This window comes from Hesperophylax consimilis, chromosome 12 (genome assembly GCF_061612785.1).
Source record: "Hesperophylax consimilis isolate HC1 chromosome 12, BYU_Hcon_1.0, whole genome shotgun sequence".
Classification (NCBI taxonomy): domain Eukaryota; kingdom Metazoa; phylum Arthropoda; class Insecta; order Trichoptera; family Limnephilidae; genus Hesperophylax; species Hesperophylax consimilis.
The window spans coordinates 25,743,346-25,766,827 of NC_142847.1; the positions used below are offsets into that span (position 1 = coordinate 25,743,346).

The following is a 23,482-nucleotide window of genomic DNA, read 5'->3' on the forward strand; positions in this document are numbered from 1 at the left end:
GGTGGCACTTTTCTAGGATTTGCCGCATTACAAAAATCTGGTCGACGGTTGATTTTTCCGAACTTAATCCTTAATCCATACTTACTGGAAATCACCGTCTTTAATCGTGCGGCTATAAGAGCATTGAATTTTATAAAGCACGTTTAGTACATAATAATGACATAAGAGTTTTAGATTGTTCATGAGGCTAAGTTTTCATGGACAGAGGCGGATTGCCGATTGCTGGCGGAAAATATTTTGAGGCCTTTAGACTGGCGATTCCCAATTTTTTTCAACGACGGAACCCTAACAGCCGCGTAGATGTTAGCGGAATCCCGGTTACATCATTACTCGGTTCATGTTGGCCGCCGGACCGTAGGCGGAGTACTACCTAATTAGGGTACTTTGAATACTATCGGGACGTGTACGCACAGAAATCTGTTCTATGCATTAGTGCGGATACCTTAGCGTAAGCGAAGGTGTGCAGTAGTATTGGTAAACAAAACCGGCGACACTCGGCAAAACGATTCCACACAGTATGAACTGCTCATAGCACATCTCGTTCTTCTAATATCTTTGGCTGGATCGCAGGCGAAAAAATGATCATGTAAGTAAGAAGTTATGGAACGGCAATAGAACCCATATTCCGTACTGGAAAATGAAGCATATTTTTAATGTACCTGAACCTGTTGTCATGGTAAATGGTAACGCAATAAGTAGGTACTATAAGTAGGTGAAGGGCAGTATTGGGGATTTATGTTAAATAAATGGTGTTTACATTGTATTATTAATTTTACAGCAACCGAGAGGTCGCTCATTAGTTACCATTAAAAATCTATATGGTGTTTGTTTTTTTTAAACATAGAAATATAACCAAAACTTTAAATTTTTATGTTCGGATATAAAATCTTCATATTTTTTGTGAAATATGTGTAGGTCTAATTATATAATAAATATGCAAAGCAAAACCAGTTGTTTTTAAATATGTGAATACTTCACAAGAGTTCCAACTGCTCGCAACCGTCTGGAGCCAGTGAAACTGTAAATGTATGGGGGAGGATAGGGGTTGGCGGACAGGAAGGTGGAATTCTGAATGGTGGTCTTACACCAGGGAGATACTGAGAGTATCTTCCACTCTGGAAACTACCGCAAGTATACTATATATTATTTTAAATGAATAAATTGTGAAATAACAAAATTCCATCCAATTAATATATTTGCGCACGCCGGGATTTGAACCCAATCAAACCTATTTGCTTGTCGAGAGCCTTACCCTCGACTACGGAGAACATCTTATTACCAGTTAACTATCTTTAATATTTACCTACCTATTATTTTAAAAATAACGCTAAACAAACAGCAATTGACTTTGTTATCATTTTATTATTGATCTATTATTTTATTCATTCACTTCCTCTTTTTTTTCGTACAAAATTTGTATGCTAATTAATCCAAATTTGGACTATTCCAAAACGGGAATTACTCGCACTTCGACAGTCAAAACATTTTACAAATGTACAGTATTTGTATACAGCACTAATTAAATACAAATATATAATGTTATAATTACACAGATTTGAAACTGCCAATCTACTTTATTTTGTAGTTTGTCCGCAGATACATGTTGACAACATTTTGTTATATAACGTGGAACATTTTCAAACGCTGTATATGTATGTTTCTTTGTTTTTTTTAAATATGATGATTCTACTCGCCATATTTCTGAGTTCGTGATTATGGTAGGAGTATTTACATGATATGTGGTAGGTTATAAAAATGATAATAGCATTTCATCACTTAAATTTATAAAATAACTAGTGGATCCTCGCAATGCTTCGCTATTGCTAATGGCCTCCGACTTCTCACACCATTCACTACTGTATAGCTGTCAAAAAAGTACATTACATCGACTTTAATTTAACTCGGTATATCATTACGGGTATTCATCGAGTTTCTCCGACTTATTCTACCATTTAAACATCTCTAAACACTTTCGGCACTAATAACAATAAAATTATAAATTTTCTGCGATATCGGTCGACTACTTTTCGAGTTTTGCGAACACATTGAATGTTTATGTATTAAGATTAGAAATCAGTTAGAATTTATGCATTTGATAATATAAGACGGTGTCCTACCACAGACCGTATTTTATGCATGGAAGTTAAAATATGTGGTTGTATGTATTTGTGAATGAGAAATCTGAAGAAAAATCTTGGAATTTTTCTTTTTTTTAGATCACGACAACTGCTCTATCTATCGGGTCCAGAACTATCATATATTTCAAGATGGAACCCCAACCATACATATTCACAAAATTTAATTGAAATTTTCATTGGGCAGTTTCGGAGATTAGCGAGTACGAGTACGATTTTTATATATTAAGATATTGTTAGAGTTATAATCAATTTATATTTAATTAATAAAAAAGAAACAAACATGATACTCAATATTAATAATACTTAGATAAAAAATATTGTTAAAATGGATTTAGACAAAGCATTTACCGTCAAAATATGTGAAAGAAAGTTAATTTACTCGCATATTACAACACTTTTTGAGATGACCTTAAACAACTGCAAAATAACAATATTATTAATGCATGTCCAACCTACTTGTACTGGTTTTATACATAATTGGAAACTTTGTATTTAATTTTTTTTAAATCTTTTACATGCTAGTTTTAACTACTTCGGATCTGGACACCTTCGGTTAATTACAGATAAACTTTAAAAATGATTAACATTGTACGAACGTTATGCATAAATGTAAACACTACGATTATAAGAAAATCGCTCGCTTGTGGAATGAAATACCACCGTTCAGTGTTGCCAACTCAACTACTTCAAAATATGCTTTAGTTATGGGAAAAATATGCCAGAAATGTGCTAAATTCCTTTAAAAAATGCCAAAAAAAAGCCAACATAAATATAACTTAGTATTTATTGAGAAATAGAGTGATGGGAAAAATATGTCAGAAAAATGTTAAATTACTTTAAAAAGTGCCAAAAAAAAGCTAACATAAATATAACTTAGAAATAAAATATCAATATCTTCATCTTCTTCTTCTTCATTAACAGCAGCTGATGTGGAAGGCTGAGAGACGGAGTCGTAACTTTCTTTGGTCCCAATGCAGCGTAGTACTTCGTCAGGAACAGTGTAAGAATAACAGCACTTTCCGGCTCTCTTTAGGCCAAATCTCTCGTACAAAATGGCATTCAGGGTTCTCACCGCCAAACGATTTCGGAGTTTTGTTTTGACCAGACTCATTTGGCTAAATACACGTTCAATGTCCGCATTTGAATGCGGCAATGTTAAAATAGACATTGCAAACTGACATAAATCACCGAAGGGGTTATTATTAGCTGCATCTTTATATTGCATGACTTCATTCCAAAACTCTACAGTGGAAGTCAAGGATTCCCATTTAATGTGAACTATGTTTCTCCATTGAGACACCAGTTTTTCAATCGATATCATTTTTGTTAGTTAAAAAATTGATTTTTATTATTTTCATGTTTCTGTAAAAATAAGCCAAATAAATATGCTATATGCTAAAAGCACAATAGTTATGCTAAACATGGAGTAATTATGCCAAAGTTAGCATATAATATGCTAACTTGGCAACACTGCCACCGTTCGATGTAGATTTTTCATTACTTTTGTTGGAACATGAAATCACTGAACACAAAACCATTTTTCATTGCTTTTGTTCTAACATGAAATCGCTGTGAACATAAAATTGAGCAATTAATTAGATGGAATTGTATCAATATTATCAATAATATTCACAATTTAAAATAAGTAACCTTTAAAATATGTGAGATATATTTCTAAATATTTCTTTTATATGTTCAATAATATTACAATTCAATTTATTTAAAAAAAACATTACTGTGTATTTCTTCTGTTCTGCGTGTTATTATTATTACGCGTGGCGGCTGTTTTGCCTTCTGAGGGCATTATCAAACTGAAATTATCGAACACGAAATTATCAATTATCAAAATTAATAAACAAAACAGCAAAATGGAGATCTAGAAATATTTTATTCTCGAATATTATAATAAAAAAATCTTAGATTTGGGCGGCTGTTTCAAAACATTGAAGACAAGCTAAAACCCTCCTGTATAAGTAATATTTTAACAGTACGAAAATCGTTGAATATTTTGATCATAATGATTAGAATTTCAATTTGTAGCTATTAACTGAGAAAGAGAAACTGAGATATTAATGTAGGCGATTTATTATTATTTATTAATAATTTGGCTTAAAAAATAATTGCATTTAATAATGAAACTTTTAATAGTTTTGAGTCTTTTGCTTACGTATTACTTACGTTTACGTATTGAATACGTGAAAGCAGGGCCAGCCCTGACCTAAACGGCGCGCGCCTAGCGCAAATAAAATGTTGACGCCCCTTGTCAAAACCAGTAGACGCCTACCTACCTAGATGATCACTGCAATCAATATTATTCAGATGATTTGTATTTTTGTGAAGTATATGCAAGTCGATAGATGACGCTTAAAAGTATTACTTGCAAGCATTCTGATCAGCTACAACCAGTTTTTGTATTTCATTGAGGCAATCACACGCGACCGTCAAATTGTGTACCAAAAGTAAAGCTGACCAAATCAATTGATATTACAGCCTTAAAAAACGGTATCGCAGATGAGTTGTGTCTAGATAAACATACATTTACCTATCATATCCGAAACAAAATATTTTTTTGGTTATGTCCTAACAGATTTTTTTTTATTTCCGAGTTTATTTTTGTGGGTTAAATTGCACCTGGTGCGAAATAGCCACTTCCAGATGTTTTGGTTTACTGATATTGCTGAACAGCCAGGACAATCATTGGCCCCAGTATTGTTGCGTTCTCCATCTCCAAAAACCACCCAGGAATCATCAACATCTGCCGGAACACATCCGATCAACGAATTATCATGGTGTGACTTTAAGCCACTGCAGAATAATTTTGGGGGATATGTTGTATTTTCCTTTAAAAGCGAACCATTTCCTGGACAGATTGTGACTGTTAACGAAGAAGGACCTATAGTTAAATCCATAAAAATAAGTCTTAAATCATGGAAATGGCCACAGAAGGAGGACGTGCTTCTATATAAAAAGGAAGCAATTCGTAGGAGCCATCAGATAACCGAAAATTGAACCCCAGAGGGGCTTTTTTCAATCTCAGAATAGGCGATCCCGTAAGAGGTGAAAATATCAACTATTTTTCAGTGTTTCTTTTGTGCGGGTTTAATATTTTGGAATTATGTTTTAAAGTGAAATAAGTCCAATAAAGGTAATGTTTTGATTTTTAAACTCGACTTTTTTCTATAAATACTTTCCATAAAATACAGTAAAGTATGTACTATTCAAAGCTTTCACCAGGCAAGGTCGGCCAAGCGCAATTTGATCAGTCCGCTCCGGGCGTCGAATTGTGAAGGCGCCAAGGGGCTGATAATACCTAAAACCTAATAGTCCTAACACATCGCCCTAGAGATTATTTTAAACAAAAACGGCGTTACACAAAAATTCAGTGATCACCTAATTAAGTGTCTATTGGTTTTGACGAATAATGTCAAATTTTGACTCGTGTCAGGCGTCGCTTGGCTCAAGGCCGGCCCTGCACCTGGCGCCAATAAACTCATACAGCCTTAAAAAGGCACCACATCTGTGTTTTAGTACAAAATATATTGTTTGAAAATCATGGTGCAAAGTTGTACCGAACATTGAGTTTACCAATTTTGAAAAAAAACTACAATCTCTCATCGACAAGATGTGTTCACGATTACTTACTTAACAATTGAAAAATCTTATATTACACCTAGGTAATATAATGAACAACATAATGAGATTTGTATGCAAATTTTGTGTTTTCTTGATTCAATCCATACCCATTCTACGGTATTATATCTTTTAATTTTCCCTGGAATCTATCTAGTGAGGCACCTTCGAGATTCGAGGCCCCTCGTCCGTTTGCCGCTTAATCCGCCCCTCTTCATGGAAAATCGGTGCATGGCCGGTCACGGTTTCCCAGTCTTTGATGGTTCAAGAAGTCACGGCTACAGACAGACGCACTCGGGTTTTTTACTTTCTTTTTAAGGAAACTCATTTTTATTGTTGATAAACAAATCAAAAATAACATACTTACGGTACCTAAATAATGCATATTGCTTTAGACTTTTATGTGTAATTATATATACCTATATTTGGATTTACCTGAAATAATTGATTACGGATGATTTAGGCACGAAAATTAGCAAATTCAAGAGACCCTAGGTTTGGCCGCGCGTGTGCGTCATACACATTGTGCGTAAGTATGTGCCGCACCTGCATTTTAAAATATCGATCAGATTATGATAAATGTTTATTTTTATAACTCCCCTAAGTATTTCTAGCAAATAGGTACATAATTCACACACGAGCACTCTCGAAGATCGGTTAGTTCAAACAACGTGCTGTTGTTTGAAGTGGTGCTAAGCGATTTTTTTTTAACATAATACCCAATTGATCTAAATTGGCTAAACGACTATTCCCGCCTCAGCTGTCAGTTTAGAACACTTCCTCGGTGCCATCGTCATTCGCCAAAGTTTAAGTTGAAGTCATTAATGGCGTTACTCGCCGACCAGGTAGACGTCTGCCAATATTGCGCACCAATATATAACAATATAGTTAACGTGTGTAAAAATTATAGAACAATATTTTTAATTTGTGTAAAATTTATAGTAACAATATTGAAAATTTGGGTCAAAAATGATATAACAATATTGCTGATTTTTTGTAAAAGTTATACAATTATATTTTTAACTTGTTTAATAATAATTAATTAAATGACGTGATAAAAAGTTATTTTTCTAATCGAAGACGTAGGGGGTCCTAGGTCTAAAAGAATGTTCAGTTTTTTTTTGTTTAATTTTTAGATTTTACATGTTATTTCTCGTACCCATGTACTGATTGCGCCAAATTATCCATATATCTAATTTAATATAGTTTTTAGAATATTTGAATCTCTTTTTTTAAATTAAATTGCAAACTTAAAATAAATCTGTGTAATATAAGTACCTACCTTATTAAAGGCATAATATGTATGAACATTTTGTCATTAGAAAGTTGAGTTTGTTATTATAAGTTTGTGCCTTGGTGAATTCGGTGTCAAAAGAAACTGTTTTTTTTATTTTATTTGTTTAGTGCAGGCAATAATAAATATAATATAACAAGTTCAGTGTTGTGATGAATTAATAAATCGACACTTACAATGGAAAGTGTACAAAGTGTTGTATCTCAGAAGAACACGACCTCTCTGCCAATTTTGGTGGATGACGAAGAACGACAACATGAAAAAGAAGGAAAGAAAAAATATTGTTCGAAGAAAAGGTGAGAAAGCAAATTCTGACGAGACTTTCATAGAAAAAGACAACGAAAAACATACATATGTTTTGGCAGTAGGTACCTATTTGCCGACCAAATTCAAACTTTTTAAATATTATCATGCGATACCTACAATTTGTTAGTAGGTAACTACCTAGATGCATGGCAAACTGAAATAAATTATTTTTTCTCTTTCAATCTCCTTTTCTCACGGGAATTTTTGCCAAACTAAATACGGAGGAGAAAGATATGAGAAAAATATTGGTTGGGATAAAGAGATTGGGTTACTACCATAGTACCATTTGGTTACTAAACATAGCTAAATCCATTTCAATTAACACTAGATTCTGGATGGTGGTCTCTTAAGGCTAAACTGAAATCATCTTCCGCTTTTGAAGGACTTGTATTTACTTTATTTTTGTTTTATATGTGAGAAAAATAATGTTTTAAATATAAAAACGAATATTTGCCTACCTGGGATTTAAACCCGCAACCTCTGACGCGGCTGTCTTCTTTGAGTTGAATTACCATTAAAAAATCAAGAGTTTTAACACATTTCGTATCATAATATCTAGTACGGATATGTACTAGACCAGAGGTTCCCAAACTTTTTTGCCCCGTAGACCACTTGCCAAATTATTTTTTCCGTAGACCCCCTGCCTGCTGAATATTGAATTTTCTTAAAACTATTAACGTCCCATGTGATAATCGTTTATTTTTCCGTAAAAAAATTCCCTTCCCTTGCCTGTCCAACAACCGGGTGGCGGTATAGTTCCTCTGTATTTGCATTGTGCAGACAGGGGCGCCCTTGTGAAGCATTACACCAAATGAAAATGAAGCTGGATAAGCAACGGGAATTTCTTTCTGTAGCTAGCCCTACAGAACTGCCCCTTAAGTTCTTTGTCAGTATTACCGTCATTTCTTCCTGTCACATGATTTCCGATTCTTCGACGTTCCGTTTCCATAGTCAAAATGTCCTCAAACTTAGTTTTTAAGTCTGTGTGAAGTAAATTTAAATGTTGATAAATGTTACCCTGGTCGTTTTCAAAAACAAGTTGGGGATCTAGGAAAATTCGCGGCTTCCGATGTGCAATGTTTTGCTTCAATAAATTAATTCTGACGAGAAAATGAACGTATATCTCTGTTTATATATCTCAATAAACAACTTTACGAAATATAAAAATATCAAATAAGTAATTTCTCAGTTTATTAATAGTATTAGGTACGTAAACTGTGTTATTTGTGTTAGGTGTATTGTGTCATTTACGGAACTCCTAAATGTTGACTTGAGGTAAAGGGGGTCGGCTCGTATGTACCCCCGTTTGAATCTTCTGGACCCCTAATTTTTTTTCTCGCTGACATGGACCCCCAGCAAGCCGATATCGACCCCTGGGGGACCATATAGAACTTTTTGGGAACCTGTGTACTAGACAAAGATATTAGAATTTCTAATATCTTTGGTACTAAATATTTGTTATAGCTTTAAATTATAAAATAAAGGCCATTAAATAATTCAATTTTTCATGATTTTAGTGCCATCTTTGGCAATCATTTATGAGCTGATGAAAATTATTTAAAAATATATATTACTATAATACTATGTTGAAATATAAAAAAAATCATATTAATGGGCGTTAATTTTAAAATATTAATAACCGATTTACATTGAAACACAAATTTGTCGTATGTAAATTAAAATTTCTTACGATGTATATTGTTTATTTACTTTATTTTTCATTATATTAAAACAGTTAAATATGCCAAGATTATTTTTATATTAGTTACAATTAATTCACAAAAAAATGCCAAGTTTGCCTCTAAAATCACGCAAAATTGAATTATTTAATGGCCTCTAAATCATAATTTAAAAGACAAATAAATAAAGTAGTACATATCCGTACTAGATATTTGCTACTACACCTTTGGATTAAATAATATATTATTCAAATGAAATAAAATAATTTTTGTTTTAAAACCACGAGTTTTTAATAATTTTTTGAACCGACCGGTTTCGCTTTACTCAAGCATTTTCAGGGTACATATTATTACTAGACAAGAAGTACAAAGTGTGAGCTTATATATAACAAAATTTTGAGGGAGACAATATGATATAAATATAACAAACACAGAGAAATCATACAATACATTTACATAAGTACAAAAGACTGAACGATAATTATGTAGACTAATGGATTATAATAAATATATATGGAGAAACAAAGCATCAACTGACATTGGGTGATAAGACTGATAAGGAGAACTTGGACATTTTTAATGGTTTATTGGGAACAAACTTAATATTGGACTACTTGATATATCTAATTGATTATTAAGAATAGGACTTTTGGTTTTTAAATAAAAAATAATTTTGATTCAAGCATAATATATATTAAATAAGGAAATCAAATCTTTTATGAAGTCTTGAGAGAGATCCGCACTATTTAACAAATCGGAAATTAAACATTTACTCTCTTTTTTTTTGCTATTTGTTTTTGGGGTGTTACGCCGTGTTGCGCTAACTCCTTCTTTAGCCAACGTTTCGGACAGCATTGCAGTGTCCATCATCAGGGCAGATGTGTTATTTGAGGTTGTGTTAAAATGTGAGCTTATGTATGAGGTTGTGAGCTTATGTTTTAACACAACCTCAAATAACACATCTGCCCTGATGATGGACACTGCAATGCTGTCCGAAACATTGGCTAAAGAAGGAGTTAGCGCAACACGGCGTAACACCCCAAAAACAAATAGCAAAAATACTTTTGGCCGTGAAAATCTTAAATCATATTTACTCTCTTCTATGGGAACGTTAGGAAATAAATTAACCACGTCAAAAGAAATTAGTTTAGAATTACTAGGGAGAATCATGTCTTTCAATTCTTCCACTAACGAAAAAGAGTTTTTAATAGTATGCTTAGGTGAAAAAACATTGGTATTTTGGAACACATTAGTAATAGCAGACGATATTTTAAAATTAGGGGAATTACAACACGAAACCACAGGTCTGATGGGGCTATTAACCTTGTGTATTTTAAGGAACCCATATAATTTCGGGGTTTTGGGATTTTTAGTCAAACATTTAACTTTGTGATACGAATCATCTTGGAATATTTTAGTTTTACAGGTTTGAAGTGTTTGTTTCACATTTTATTGGAACTTAGTAGTTATATCTTTCCCAAGTATTACGAGGTTGTCACTCTTAATGAAGTCCGCCACTTTAGTATTATATTCATTTCGAGGAATTATGATGACTGTGTTCCCCTTGTTAGCTTTCGTGAGGACCAAATCTTCATCTGCTAGTTTGGCACGGATATTTTTCATTACCGTCAATTCAGGATTTGGGTTAGGTTTAAATTTAGGTATTATTTTTTGTAAAGTTTCAGCACTTTTGAAACCGAATTTTTTGGGTTTATTACATAGAGCTGTATCTATATCCACTGCGACCTCTTCTATTGCAGCACTGAAATTATTATTAGAGTATGTTAGGTTATATTTTAATCCCTTGGCCAATAGGGACATCTCCTCAGGAAGAAAATTTACAGGAGACAGATTCTGTACACGTTCAAAGAATGTATGGACCGGTTCAGGTTATTATTATTATTATCAAGATTTTTTACATAGCACAAGTTCTTCAGTTTTTTATTCACTGTATTAAGTTTATTAAAAGATTTAACTGAAACTAGGTATCTGAATTTATCGTCAAATAGGTCCCACTCGACAGGGTGTAACTCATACACTAGTTCAGTATGTAATAGTTTTATATTATTACGTTGTTTGTATGCAGTTTTATGCGAAACCGGTCGGTTCAAAAAATTATTAAAAACTCGTGGTTTTAAAACAAAAATTATTTTATTTAATTTTAATATGTCAAACCACAAAGTGATTGCTTTCTACAATAATAATATATTATTCAGTTTCGTTGGGTATTTTGGCCTCAAATCTAAATTGAAAAAGGCAGCCCAGCCGTTCATCTTAATGATAAGGTTTATCTTGTAACGTCATTGGGTTTATTGTTAGGTTTATGATGTAACGTCATTGGGTTTATTGTTAGGTTTATCATGTAAAGTAGTTGGGTTTGTTATTAGGTTTATCATGTAACGTCATTGGGTTTATTTTTAGGTTTATCATTTAACGTCATTGGGTTTATTGTTAGTTTTATCATGTAAAGTCGTTGGGTTTGTTGTTAGGTTTATCATGTAACGTCATTGGGTTTATTTTTAGGTTTATCATTTAACGTCATTGGGTTTATTGTAAGGTTTATCATGTAACATCTTTGGGTTTATTGTTAGGTTTATCATGTAACGTCATTGGGTTTAATGTTAGGTTTATCATTTAACGTCATTGGGTTTATTGTTAGGTTTATCATGTAACGTCGTTGGGTTTATTGTTAGGTTTATCATTTAACATCATTGGGTTCATTGTTAGGTTTATAATGTAACGTCATTGGGTTTATTGTTATCATTTTTAGTCAAAATGCAGTCAAATCTAAAAGAATACGTATTATTGATAGGTGAACTTTGTCGAGGGCTTTACCCCTACATCAGTGATGCACAACCCTTTTTGTAGAAGGGCTAATCCAGTGATGATCAACCTTTTAGGTCGGAGGGCCAATTTATTCATTTTCAATTTGTTCACGGGCCGCAGGGGTTTCTGTACATAACTCAGTAAAAAGCAAAGCGCCGAAGGGGATAATTTTAAATGTCTAAGGATATACCAATAAATGCTGTCAATTTTTTATCATTCTTAAATTTTAAAGAACGACGAAAAATTCTTTGTCAAAATAAAATAAATTATGTTGACTTTTATGGTTCAGGGGATTATTTTTATCAGGGTAACTTTTAGTATTTTATAAAAAGGAAATCATTAAAATGCATTAATCGTAGATCTCCTAGATAGGTAAAATAAATTCGAACCACGAAATTATTGTATTTTTAAGAGTACCTATCTTGCACAATCTAGAAAAAACTTATTGTTTTGAGCGGCTGATTAAAATGTTTGAAGAAAGACCGTTAAATCCTTATGTAACTCAGAACAGACACATTATTATGTAGTCTAGTGTGGCGAACCTAGGGCACGCGTGCCCGAGGTGGCACGTTTGATCATTTGGATGGCACACTAACGATTTCCAAGTTCAATTTTTTTTTTTTTTTAATTTATAAGTTAAAAAAAATTTTTTTTTTTGATTTGACCAGTCGTTTCAAAAATATCTGAACAATCCAGAATTGGGTTGTTTCAACTCAAATTTAACTTACGTTGCATTTGAAAATTTCATTCAATGTTCCCCGCCGAAACTGACAATTTTTCCAGAGAAATCGATAGGAATATTTTTTTACGCATTACTAATTGAAAAATATAATGAGTTACTAGACCTCGAATAGCTTTCAAAATTAATGTTTTTTACTGATTTGTGCTTACATTCAAATGAATTAAATATTAAATTGTAAGGCGTTAACAAAACAATTATTGTTATGTTTGATTTAATCAAAGCATTTCAAGCTAAATTACAAATTTTTGATCGTGACGTTGTATATAACACCTTCAAATATTTCCCAAATACAAAAAAACTTTTTGCAGAAGAAAAGCCAGATCAAATCAAATTAACACAAGAATTTTCTGTAGTTATTCAATCGATAATCAACGAGTTTTCTTCGAGATTCAAACAATTCAGGAGATTTGAAAAGATATAAAAATTTATTTTATATCCAGATACACTCAGATGACCTCAATTTGGAGATTTTCGAGTGGCTAAATCTAGAAGATTTTGAAATGCAATCGAGTTCGCTATGGAAATAAAAAATTGTTGAAAGCGATCGATTAACGAACATAAATAATAAAATGCAGAAGAAGAAATAATGAGAACTTGGAAAGCCATTCCAGAAATCTTTAGCGAGTTAAAAAACTAGCGAGAGCAATATTATCAATTTTCTCTTCTACATAATATGCTTGTGAGTCATTATTTTCAGAAATGAATTTCATAAAATGTGATTCAAGAACGAGAATGACTGAAGAATCCAGTTGGTCGTGTGTGTCACTAAGGACGGGTTGTTTCGGAGAATTTGAACAATTCATCAAATTTCAACGTTCATTTTCAAGTTCTGTGAAAGATTTTTTCAAGTTCTGTTTTTATTTCAGTTTTTTCAAGAAACTAGCCTATAATTATATAAAAACATAACTTGAATAGGACTTTCACAGAACCCGAAAATGAACGTTGAAATTTGATGAATTGTTCAGATTCTCCGAAACAACCCGTCCTTAAAGTGACGAAATATGATCCAGATATAAAGAATTTGTCATCGAATGTACAACAGCAAAAATCTCATTGATAAATAACTAATATGTACATTTATTGATTATGACTTTATTTTTATGAAACTCTATTGTAATTTTTAAGCTTATGAAAAAAAATTTGAAAAAAAAAACTTTTTTTATTTTACCTATTTGGTTAATTTTTTTACAGCTTGGGCACGCCTCACAATCTAGAAATAATATTTGAGGATTTTTGGCACGCGGGCCCAAAAAGGTTCGCCACACCTGGTCTAGTGTAATCATTGGGCAAAATTATCAATTTTCAAATTGTTCGCGGGCTGCAAAGATAAGGTGCAGCTTATGTACAAAACGGAGAGTCTGTGGATATTTTTAATTTCGGCCCGTTTCTTTCTAACTTCTCCAAACTTCCGTTCTTTAGAAATTGAATTGAATTTTATTTAAGAGAGTGGGCCGCGACTAATGCCCTGCAGGTAGCAAACAGTCCCGCGGGCAGCGGGGTTGTGCATCACTGCCTTATAACAAAAGTGTTTGTAGCACAGTATACACGTTAATATTATTTTCCATTGAGGTCGAAATAAAATCCATATTATAACAGGACAATGATTTAGTCATGGCGCTGTACAGTGTTGATGTGCTTAACCGTTGTCTTCGGTACTTTTAGTCAGGGCCGGCCCTGGGTGAAATTTTATGACGCCTGGTGCTAGAAAAAACCTCAAGGGCGCTGTGGGTTAGTATAATCAGTGGCGGATCCAGGGGGGGGGTCACGGTGGTCATGACCCCCCCCCTGGGCCCCAGCCCAGGGGGGGTCATGACTACCTAGGTCCTGGGCCCATCCAGGACCTAGGTGGACCACTAATTAAAATTGTTAAACATAATGTTTTTATATATTTTTTGTCACAATATAAATTTTATTTAAGTACTTTCAATATTTAATTAATTTAATATAATACTTTGTTTGACGGCAAACGCATTATTCGGGAACGAACGCATCGAAAATTCGAATGTTACCGCGTCACCGCGCACCGCCACCGGCGCGCGCTTCGGCCGCCACCTTTCATATTATTATGACACATTTCGTGTAACCACGTGTGACGCTTGCGCGATATTTGCATTTGATATTTGTTTGCCGGGTTTGAACACGCGATCTCCGGATCGCTAGCTGGCAGCCTTTCCCCTCTACCATGGAGGCCGTCGAAATTTTACTTTTTGTTTTAAAATAATATATATTGTATTCGTTTTAATTATGCTCTTTTTGGAATAAATTCAGCATAGGTAGATGCAAGTTATTTATTTTCACCGTTTTTTTTTAAGTCTATGTATCCATAAATTGATGTATCTAATGTAGAATATTTTCATTTGAGAAATTTTAGGTTGACGAATATAATGCTTAAATTCAGTATTGGTAGATCAGAGTTAATATTTTATAAGAATAATTTTTAAATATATGTAGCTGTGAGCTGTTCCTTGAAAATGTCTAATACTGAGATTTGTTTGCCGGGGTTCGAACCCGCGATATCTATTGTATTTGTTTTAATTATGCTCTTTTAGGATAAATTCAGAATAGCTAGATGCAAGTTATTTATTTTAACCTTTTTTTTAAGTGTATGTATCCATAAATTGATGCATCTATTGTAGAATATATTTAAACCTAGCTGTGAGTTGTTCCATCATCATTTCTAATATTGAGATTGGTTTGTTGATTTGTTTCCAAAAAATTTATTTGTAAATAAATTTTACAAAAATTTTAGATGTGGAAATTTGATAAAGTGTATGTAAATTTGATAAAAGTACATATACCTAGTTTTGTAAAAGAACGTATTAGTTACATTTTGTTAATATATATACATATTATATTCAACTTAATCAAGTTTCTTTTTATTAATATTTATATGTACCTATTAATAATTCACTTTCAGAATATTTTTGTTTGGATTGTAAATAAATAAAATCAATTCAAATTTTATAAATATTTACTTTTATTAGCGTTCCCCATAGTTTGAGGATTGTCGATAATATTGACTACGCTGCCGGCTCGGCCGCTGCTGGCAAAATAGAATGGACGGTATTCATCCACCAGGTAACAAGGTATTAACAAGCGTATGGAAGCATCGGCGAACGGAGATCTCGCTGGGCGCTTCTTACGTATTGCAAGCACCGCGTCATGGCAACAATATTTATTTCAAATTACTTGCCTCGTGCAAATCAGGCCAAAATATGACGGTGCAAGGCGCTCGGTTTTAAAATTTATAAAGCACAAGAATCGAAATATTTCCAGCGTTTATATTCCTCTTAAATATGGAAGTACAGTACTTACATTTATTAATAACATTTGCTGCACACGATTGGTCCTAAAGGAGTTCAAATTTTTAATTCATTCGGCCTCACTATTGAGAAGAGCACGCTGGAAGGCATTATTCTACTCTTCGATAGACTGGATAGACACTTCATACCTACAGTGAATATTACAGTGGAACGATTCAAATTCTTTACCAGGAAGCAAAGAAATAACGGTCAACAAGCTGTTATTATTTGTCTATTTTGTCGTGACAAGCAAAGTGTTACAATAATAATGTCGAGTCAAATTCTGCAAATGCAGAATGCTACGGATATGGTTGGCGAGTGGAAACGTTTTAAGCAATCATTTCTTTTATATATGATGGCGAATAACTACAATGAGGAAAAGGAAATTCAAAAAGTTGCAAGATTCCTACACACAATACTATGTTGAAGACACACCTGACACCATGTTATATTGTGGTGAAATAAGAACACGATTAATAATTGTAATCTGTACTGTATTGGTTGACAATTGACATTACACGAGCCTACGCCGCCCGGGCTTGCGGAGCAAAAGACAATCTTAATGATATACCTAGTGTTACCATATCCAACAATACCTACTTTTTACTTGTATATATTATTATCAAAATTTTTTATTTTTTTTATTTTTTTATTTTTTATTTATTTATTAAGTTAAAAGAAATTTACATTTCACTTTCTTAACTTAAATATATAACATTAAATAAATAGTATTCTAATATTGTTCTAATAACTTAAGATTAAAAAGTTTTTTTTTAAATACATTTATACTCTCCGTTTTAAGTTTATTTAATTTTATTTTTATTTAATTCAAAAAACAGTTTTTACATAAAAAGCATACTCTGCACATCTCACTAGGGCATTCCTGTATCAAGATGTGCAGCTTTACAATAATATCATTTAAAAAAAATACATATATGTAAATTTAAAATAATAACAACATTAAATTAAATTTAAACAAAAAAAGAAAAGTTTATGACACGGACGTTTCGAGACCGGTAGACAAAAATAAACAAAATTTTAGTTTTATCTGGAAGGAGATTGTATATTTGTACACCCTCGTGGCCAATGCCTCTTTTGCCACTTTCAGTCCTTACAGCATGTGTGCACAATTTGTTATGTTGCCTAGTATAATGTTCGTGTACTTGTGACGTTTGTTTAAATGTTGTGTTTGTGTGTATAAGTCCATTTTGGATTTTGTAGATTAGGAGGCATATGTTGTATTCGTACAACATATGCAAAATTAAAATATAACTTCTTGTAACTGTAACTGACCGGACCTAAGTCCTCCATCACAACACAAGCAAGCATTTTCGGCTTTCTGTGGTGGTGGTAGGAGTTATTGTTGGGTTATTCGTAACCCGGGAATGTTTGTCTTTCTTTAAAAAAAAAAAAAAAAACTTGACCACGACTACGTGACCCCCCCCTGGCGCCAAAGCTGGATCCGCCCTTGAGTATAATCAGCGCCTTGGCTCCTTGGCGCCTTGGCAAGTCAGCGCCCAGAGCGGATTGCTCCATTTGAACGTGCGCAAGGTCGGTCGGTCGGTCCTGCTTTTAGCAATAGGACATAGATGAACTTGTCCAAACTTCGCATTGAAGAGATTACTCCCTTACTCTGGGAGAAATTGATTAAACATTTTCAAATAACATTCAGTCCTCCATCACAACACAAGCAACATTTTTCGCTTACTGTGGTAGTAGTAGAAGATTTTCAAATATTTTCAGTTTATTCGTAACCCGAAATGTTTGTATTTCTTTAAAAAACAAATATGTATATACATATATCTAAATCGTGGTCGTGGGTGGAGAAGGTGCATTCATGGCACCTGTCGTCTTGTCTCTGTTGGTTCCTTCCAAGCATAAATTGCTTCCAAGTGCGTTTCAGGAATAATCCTTCCACTAGTTGCCATTGATACAAAAAACCCCAATACAACGATCCACATTTTTAAATACCTGGAATAACATTATAGGAATTGGACTATGTTTAGTGAAAAGGTTCGTTCAAAATTTTTAAGTTTTATAATTATTATTTTTTAAGCTATGAAAAATATTTTAATTGCCTCCTATCCCGATTATCTTAATATTATATATAGAAACCTGCCATATGTTATGAGAAATATAACTAGTTTTGATAATATATTATCATTTTTGTGAAATATCTATTATTTATATTATAAAATATTTACTTTTCAAATGTTTCATTCTGGCTTTAATCCTTTAAGGGTGTTAGGCCATCATTTCAAATTATGGAGAGACGGAAGGTGAATTTATAAATTTAGTTTGTTTAAATTGGCAACTTTCAAAATTATATGGAAGATTGGAGTCGAGTTCAGACAAGGAAAATATGAGATTCTAAATGGACCCATCCATTGACCATTTAACAGGCAATTTAAGATTAAAGTTTGATAGATGAGATGCTATTTTTTTAGAGAGAGAATGTACAATATGAGAAGTCAAGCACGTTAATTTTAAATAGGCGAGAAGGAACGAACAATCCTTATTCGAATAAGTGAGTAAAATTAGTTTTGCAAGAAATGAGGAACCGTTGAGACCATGGTTTTGATGGAATAGTCCTTTGTATTGAGGCATCCCTTGAATTGACTAGCAATGTGCCAATACTCTGTCCAAACATTTCGGAATCAATCTTTGAAGATGGAAAAAATGTCAGATGTGGTTTACGAAGGTAAAAATAAGGTTGGATGATCCTTGTTTTACCAGGGAATTAATATCAAGAATCAAAAAAAAGTTACGGTTTTTCCAGAGCTTTGAATAGGGGCTATTAGCAATCGAATAAGGTTTACATCGTGATCATCAGGGTGAAGAAGAGGTTATCAGGTTATTTCCCCGTATTATTATGCACACCAAATTCTTTTGTTTCCGTTTGAAAAAGATAGCCAATCACCAACAATTTAGTAAAAACACGAAGCAACTAAACTCGTGAGGTGTCACATAGCAAAACAAAATATGAATCGAAACGTTGTTTGAAATAGCTTTAGCCGTCTCTGGTAGCAAAACATAAAAATAGCCAGGAACTTTTCTTATTTATGAATATTATTATCTAAGTACTTATTATAGTAAATTTTGAGAAACATCGATCACAGTTCACAGTGATGTGGGTTCAAATTTAATTTTCGGGTGAGCTACTTTGTATCAAAGCCTCAAACGAGTTTTGGCAACAAAAAAAGGAAACATCGTTCGCCAAATACTTCAGTAAGACTTTTTAAAAGTTCGGCAATGGTCGCTTACAAAGTTTCGATGTGGTGAGTTCAATATTAGTTTTTAAACATCATGCAAATGGAATATTGCAGATTACGTACGCGGATATTTATTACCAGTTGTAAGTTACTCGACTATCATTAATAAACTACTCACTCGACTATCCAAGATTAAAAATAAATAAATTAGAAATCAGAATCAAAACAAAAATACATATTTCAAACATAATAATTGCCGGGTATTTCAATATTATTACAAATAGGTGGCTACTACGTTTGTTTTGATTTTAGGTTAATTTTATTGTTAAAAAAAATAAACACGGGTTATAGAAAAAGTACCTAATTAAAATTTTTTGTATTCGGGTTAGGTAGCTACCAGAAAATATTAGTTGCACGAGTGGTTTATTTATGCATATTATTTTGCACAATACGCAGAAGAGGAATTCCCAATTTATTACCAAAAAGAAAATGACGCTGACAGATTTTATATCTGGATTTTGACAGAAAGTCAAAATATAAACAAATGTTTTTGATATCGGCTGGCTACTTCTGACAGCGAAGTAAATTAAAAAAAGTTTTTGACATTGATAGCCGTTTTCAATATGATTTTTGAATCTTGTGAATTTATTTTGATTGGTTGTTGTCTTTATTTAAAATATCGTCGCGTGCCGGTGCGCGATGATTGCAAATCAGTGTTCAAATTGCTTACTGGGAGATTATCCAATTTATGTAGACAAGCTGAAATATGACGCGGTTGACTGAGTTTGCGATGGTTTTGCACCCGTGGACTGCTAACAACGTAATAATTTGTTTATTTTCTTAAATTTTTACTTGACCGTTGTCAAAATTTTCTTCTTTCAACCGCTGTAACTCGTTACCTATTAGACTTACAAAAAAAAACTTTCTACAAAAAATGTAGGTAATTTAGTTGTCTTTAAGTTTGCTTTCAACAATTTGGTTGTAAAAACGACCACTTCACAATTATTTAGAAAAAAACAAATTTTGGAACCTTCAATCCAAGATGGCGGGTCGAGCTCGACCCTCCCAAGGTCGAAAACTTTTTTTTTTCCTTAGAGTCCCAATCTTAACAACATATATCAAAATCGCTACTACCTAACCTTTTGCAAGGTAAAACTCCCCACTGACTGGACTAAAGTGTAATTTCAATAAACTACGTTTATTAAAAATGCGGCGGTTAGGAAAATATTTACTTTATTTTTAAAAGAAAGTAATTATTTCCTAAAATATTTTACAAAAATGTAGAAAAGATCCGCCTTCACAACAGATTTTTTTATCCTTTTTATCTATGAAGCTACACAAACAAACATAGTATTGCAATTGCACATTTCTATATGTCTATACTTAATGTGACCATACGTCCCATTTTGAACGGAACCATCCCATTTTCCTGGACTTTGTCCCGTTATCCCACAGGAAAGTGTTGGGATGCAGAAATGTTCCGTTTTCAAAAAACAGGTGGCCAATTGTGACATAAATTTAAGAGATTGTTTCAAGTATTCATTATATCATCGGTTTGCACCCCCAAAATATCAGAAATAAAAAGAACCCCAGATAAAGGTGGCCACCGACCCTGACTCAGCGGTCAGCGGTCTAATGACCGATACAATATTTCAGGACCTAGTTCCTATCAACCATATTGTAACTGCTTTTTACAAATAAATAATTTTCTGTGAACCTTTTTTACAGGATAAAACTACTGGCCTCTATTCTGGTTATACTAATGGGAGCATTGTCATGTGCCCTTCTCATCACACCCCAGCCAGTTCCCCCGCTGCCTCCTCGGCGGATCCCCGACTGCTACACATACCCTGAACTCCTGGCTCCAGAAGACAGGGAGCTCTTCAGCGATATACGCACTTCGTTCATCCCTACAGGATCTATAGCTCTCCCACCCACAGAAGGAGTTCTAGACATATTTGACAAGCAAACTGAAAACATCTTTGCCAGTTCAAACTCTTTTGAAAACATGAAAGAAGAAATTACAAAAACTGATGCTTCAATCCAAAATCCTCACTGGAGAAGAAGAATAACTTCCGAAGAATTGCCCAGTTTGCCATCTACCGACGATTTCATCGGTAGACTCGTCGGCCAAGACTTTGATCAAAATTTGAAGATTAAAAGTGACGAATTCATAACACAGTTTAACAAACCAAACAAGCGTGAACCGTTGTTAAACACTGGACCCTTCAGTATTGATATGTTATTCGATTCTCATGTTGATAATGAAGAATCCGTAGAGGTGTCTGACCACGGAGCTGTAATTGACAATCTGATGTCTCGACAAAAAAGAGATTCACCACCGGAGAATTTAACTCTGGGTGAGCGCATTTGGCAAGAACTTCAGGAAATTGGAAACAACACATCTGAAACTGAAGAGTGAGTAAAAAAATTCAAGTTATCACTATAAGTTCAAAGCGTTTTATATAACACAATATTGCTTGCTATACAATCCCATACAGACCTGTCACACTAAAAAGATGATGTGATCTACTGGTCAGGCTATATTTGAAAATTATGCGACCCCCTCTCTTGCCTATGACTATGGCCGGAGAGGGGATCAAAACAATTCACAGAGCGCTATAATTACGCAGCTGTCAACTGTCAAAATGACAGATCCCATACAAAGAAATGATATTCCTCGGCAGTCCCCCAATTGATCTGACCCCTTCTCCTGAGGAAGATTAATAGCATATTGTATCACCCTAACATATAATACGTATATGTCACGACCAAATTATGCACGCATAATATAGGCTTTAAATTTAGTAATGTATCCAGAAATTAAATTTCCCTAATTCAACCCTCTTGTAACTCTTCTTTGGTTATACAATGAAACTCGCTTAAGAAGTCACCACTTAAGAAGTTTTCACGCTTAAGAAGTTTTGTTTTTGGTCATCGAACGTTCTTTCCAAGTGCGGGTCCTGCTGGACATCAAACCAAAAGAATCACCAAACCTGGTAAGTGCAGAAATCTGGTGATTACTTTGTGTGTTGGTTGTGGTAGCGCAATTTCCTGTCGAATTACAAGTCTCCTGGAACAGAGAAAGGATCTAACGCCGTTCTCTGCCCTAAATTACGGTGACACAATTACAGCATAATCGCACAGTTATGTTCTGACAAGGAATCGTGTATTTCTAAATTGTATAACATAACGTCGCTATCCGCGTCTGTACTCTTAGTTCTTCTAAACTACTTAACAAATTTGGATAGGACTTTCACTATCATTTTGATAATTTCTTCAAAAAGGTTTATATATATATATATATATAATCTATGCATATTATATTTATAGAAAGTTGAGAAGAGTTTCCGAGCAACGCCTAGTTATATAATATCTCAAATCTCAACTATATTGACAGATCTATATTGTTTTCTGATTACTACATATCTTTTTCTAGAGCCATGCCACTTCCTGTGCCTGCTGAAGTACAACATAATGACACCCAAGATTTAACTGAATACCTCAAAGTATTAGCTAGGTAAGTCAATAAGTCATGTCATAATAAATTCACAAGACAATGCCTTAGGTAGGAAGAGGTAGGAGGTAAAATTACTTTTAAAAACCTTGTAAGTAACACATTTCTCAATCAGTTAATAAATCAATAAGCTTGTCAGCACAATACGAAAGCCTGTCTACCTACCTGTGTACAGTTTTTCAAAATAAAGTAGACAAAAATAGAGGGTTCTGCTATCATTTAACCTTTGGAACACCAGACCCTTTTTGATGAAAATCAAAAATGAAGTGTTTCAAGTTTTTTTTTTTTTTTTTTTTTTTTTTTAAATAGGTAAATAGCGTTTCTGTTAATTTTTTTTATGCTCTTACACTTACTTACTTTATGGCATACAGGTTTAAATCAAATATCAAAAAATTCCAACGCCAGCAGCGCGTCAACGGTTTGTCGATGGGAAAAAATTCTTGTCATTGGTGCACAAATGGTTTTCCAGAGATTAAATGGTTTTAAATGGCAACACCAAAGAGGCCTGAAAGGAAAAATAATGAAACTTTAAAAAAGTACTACGGTTCAAGTGAATATTTTTTACATCCATATCTGACAATATTCTGTGTTCAGAAATTAGAGGTAGGTAATTGTTTCTACAATTTCTATAATTGCACGGTAAAGTTTTTTTTTAAATGTTTTCGAAATGTATGTTTACCAAATAAGCCATTTATTAGATGTCAAATCAAAATAAAATAAAAGCATGTCAAATTCAGAAGTCAAACATTTGAATTAAAAATTAATTTTCGTTGTGAAATCGGTTTTGCAATGGTAGTAATTTTTTTTAGTTCATCTTTTTAAATTTCTTGATTATA

The 23,482-nt window shown here is 33.4% G+C and overlaps 1 protein-coding gene across 5 annotated transcripts in view; it reads left to right on the plus strand.

Moving 5' to 3' along the window:
* Nucleotides 1–6,607: 6,607 nt before the first annotated feature.
* Nucleotides 6,608–23,482, plus strand: part of Nep4 (M13 family metallopeptidase neprilysin 4) — a 40,798-nt gene continuing 23,923 nt past the window's right edge. Inside the window, exons 1-4 of one of the 5 annotated variants that reach the window (XM_089638264.1) lie at nucleotides 6,608–6,661; nucleotides 7,173–7,358; nucleotides 20,858–21,547; nucleotides 22,569–22,649. In XM_089638264.1, the coding sequence (XP_089494390.1) occupies nucleotides 7,240–7,358; nucleotides 20,858–21,547; nucleotides 22,569–22,649 (890 nt within the window). In that variant the 5' untranslated portion in view covers nucleotides 6,608–6,661; nucleotides 7,173–7,239. Of the gene's footprint in view, nucleotides 6,662–6,697; nucleotides 7,359–19,167; nucleotides 19,273–20,857; nucleotides 21,548–22,568; nucleotides 22,650–23,482 lie in introns of those variants that run through there. The other 4 variants (XM_089638265.1, XM_089638268.1, XM_089638267.1 and 1 more) reach the window with 4 other exon arrangements.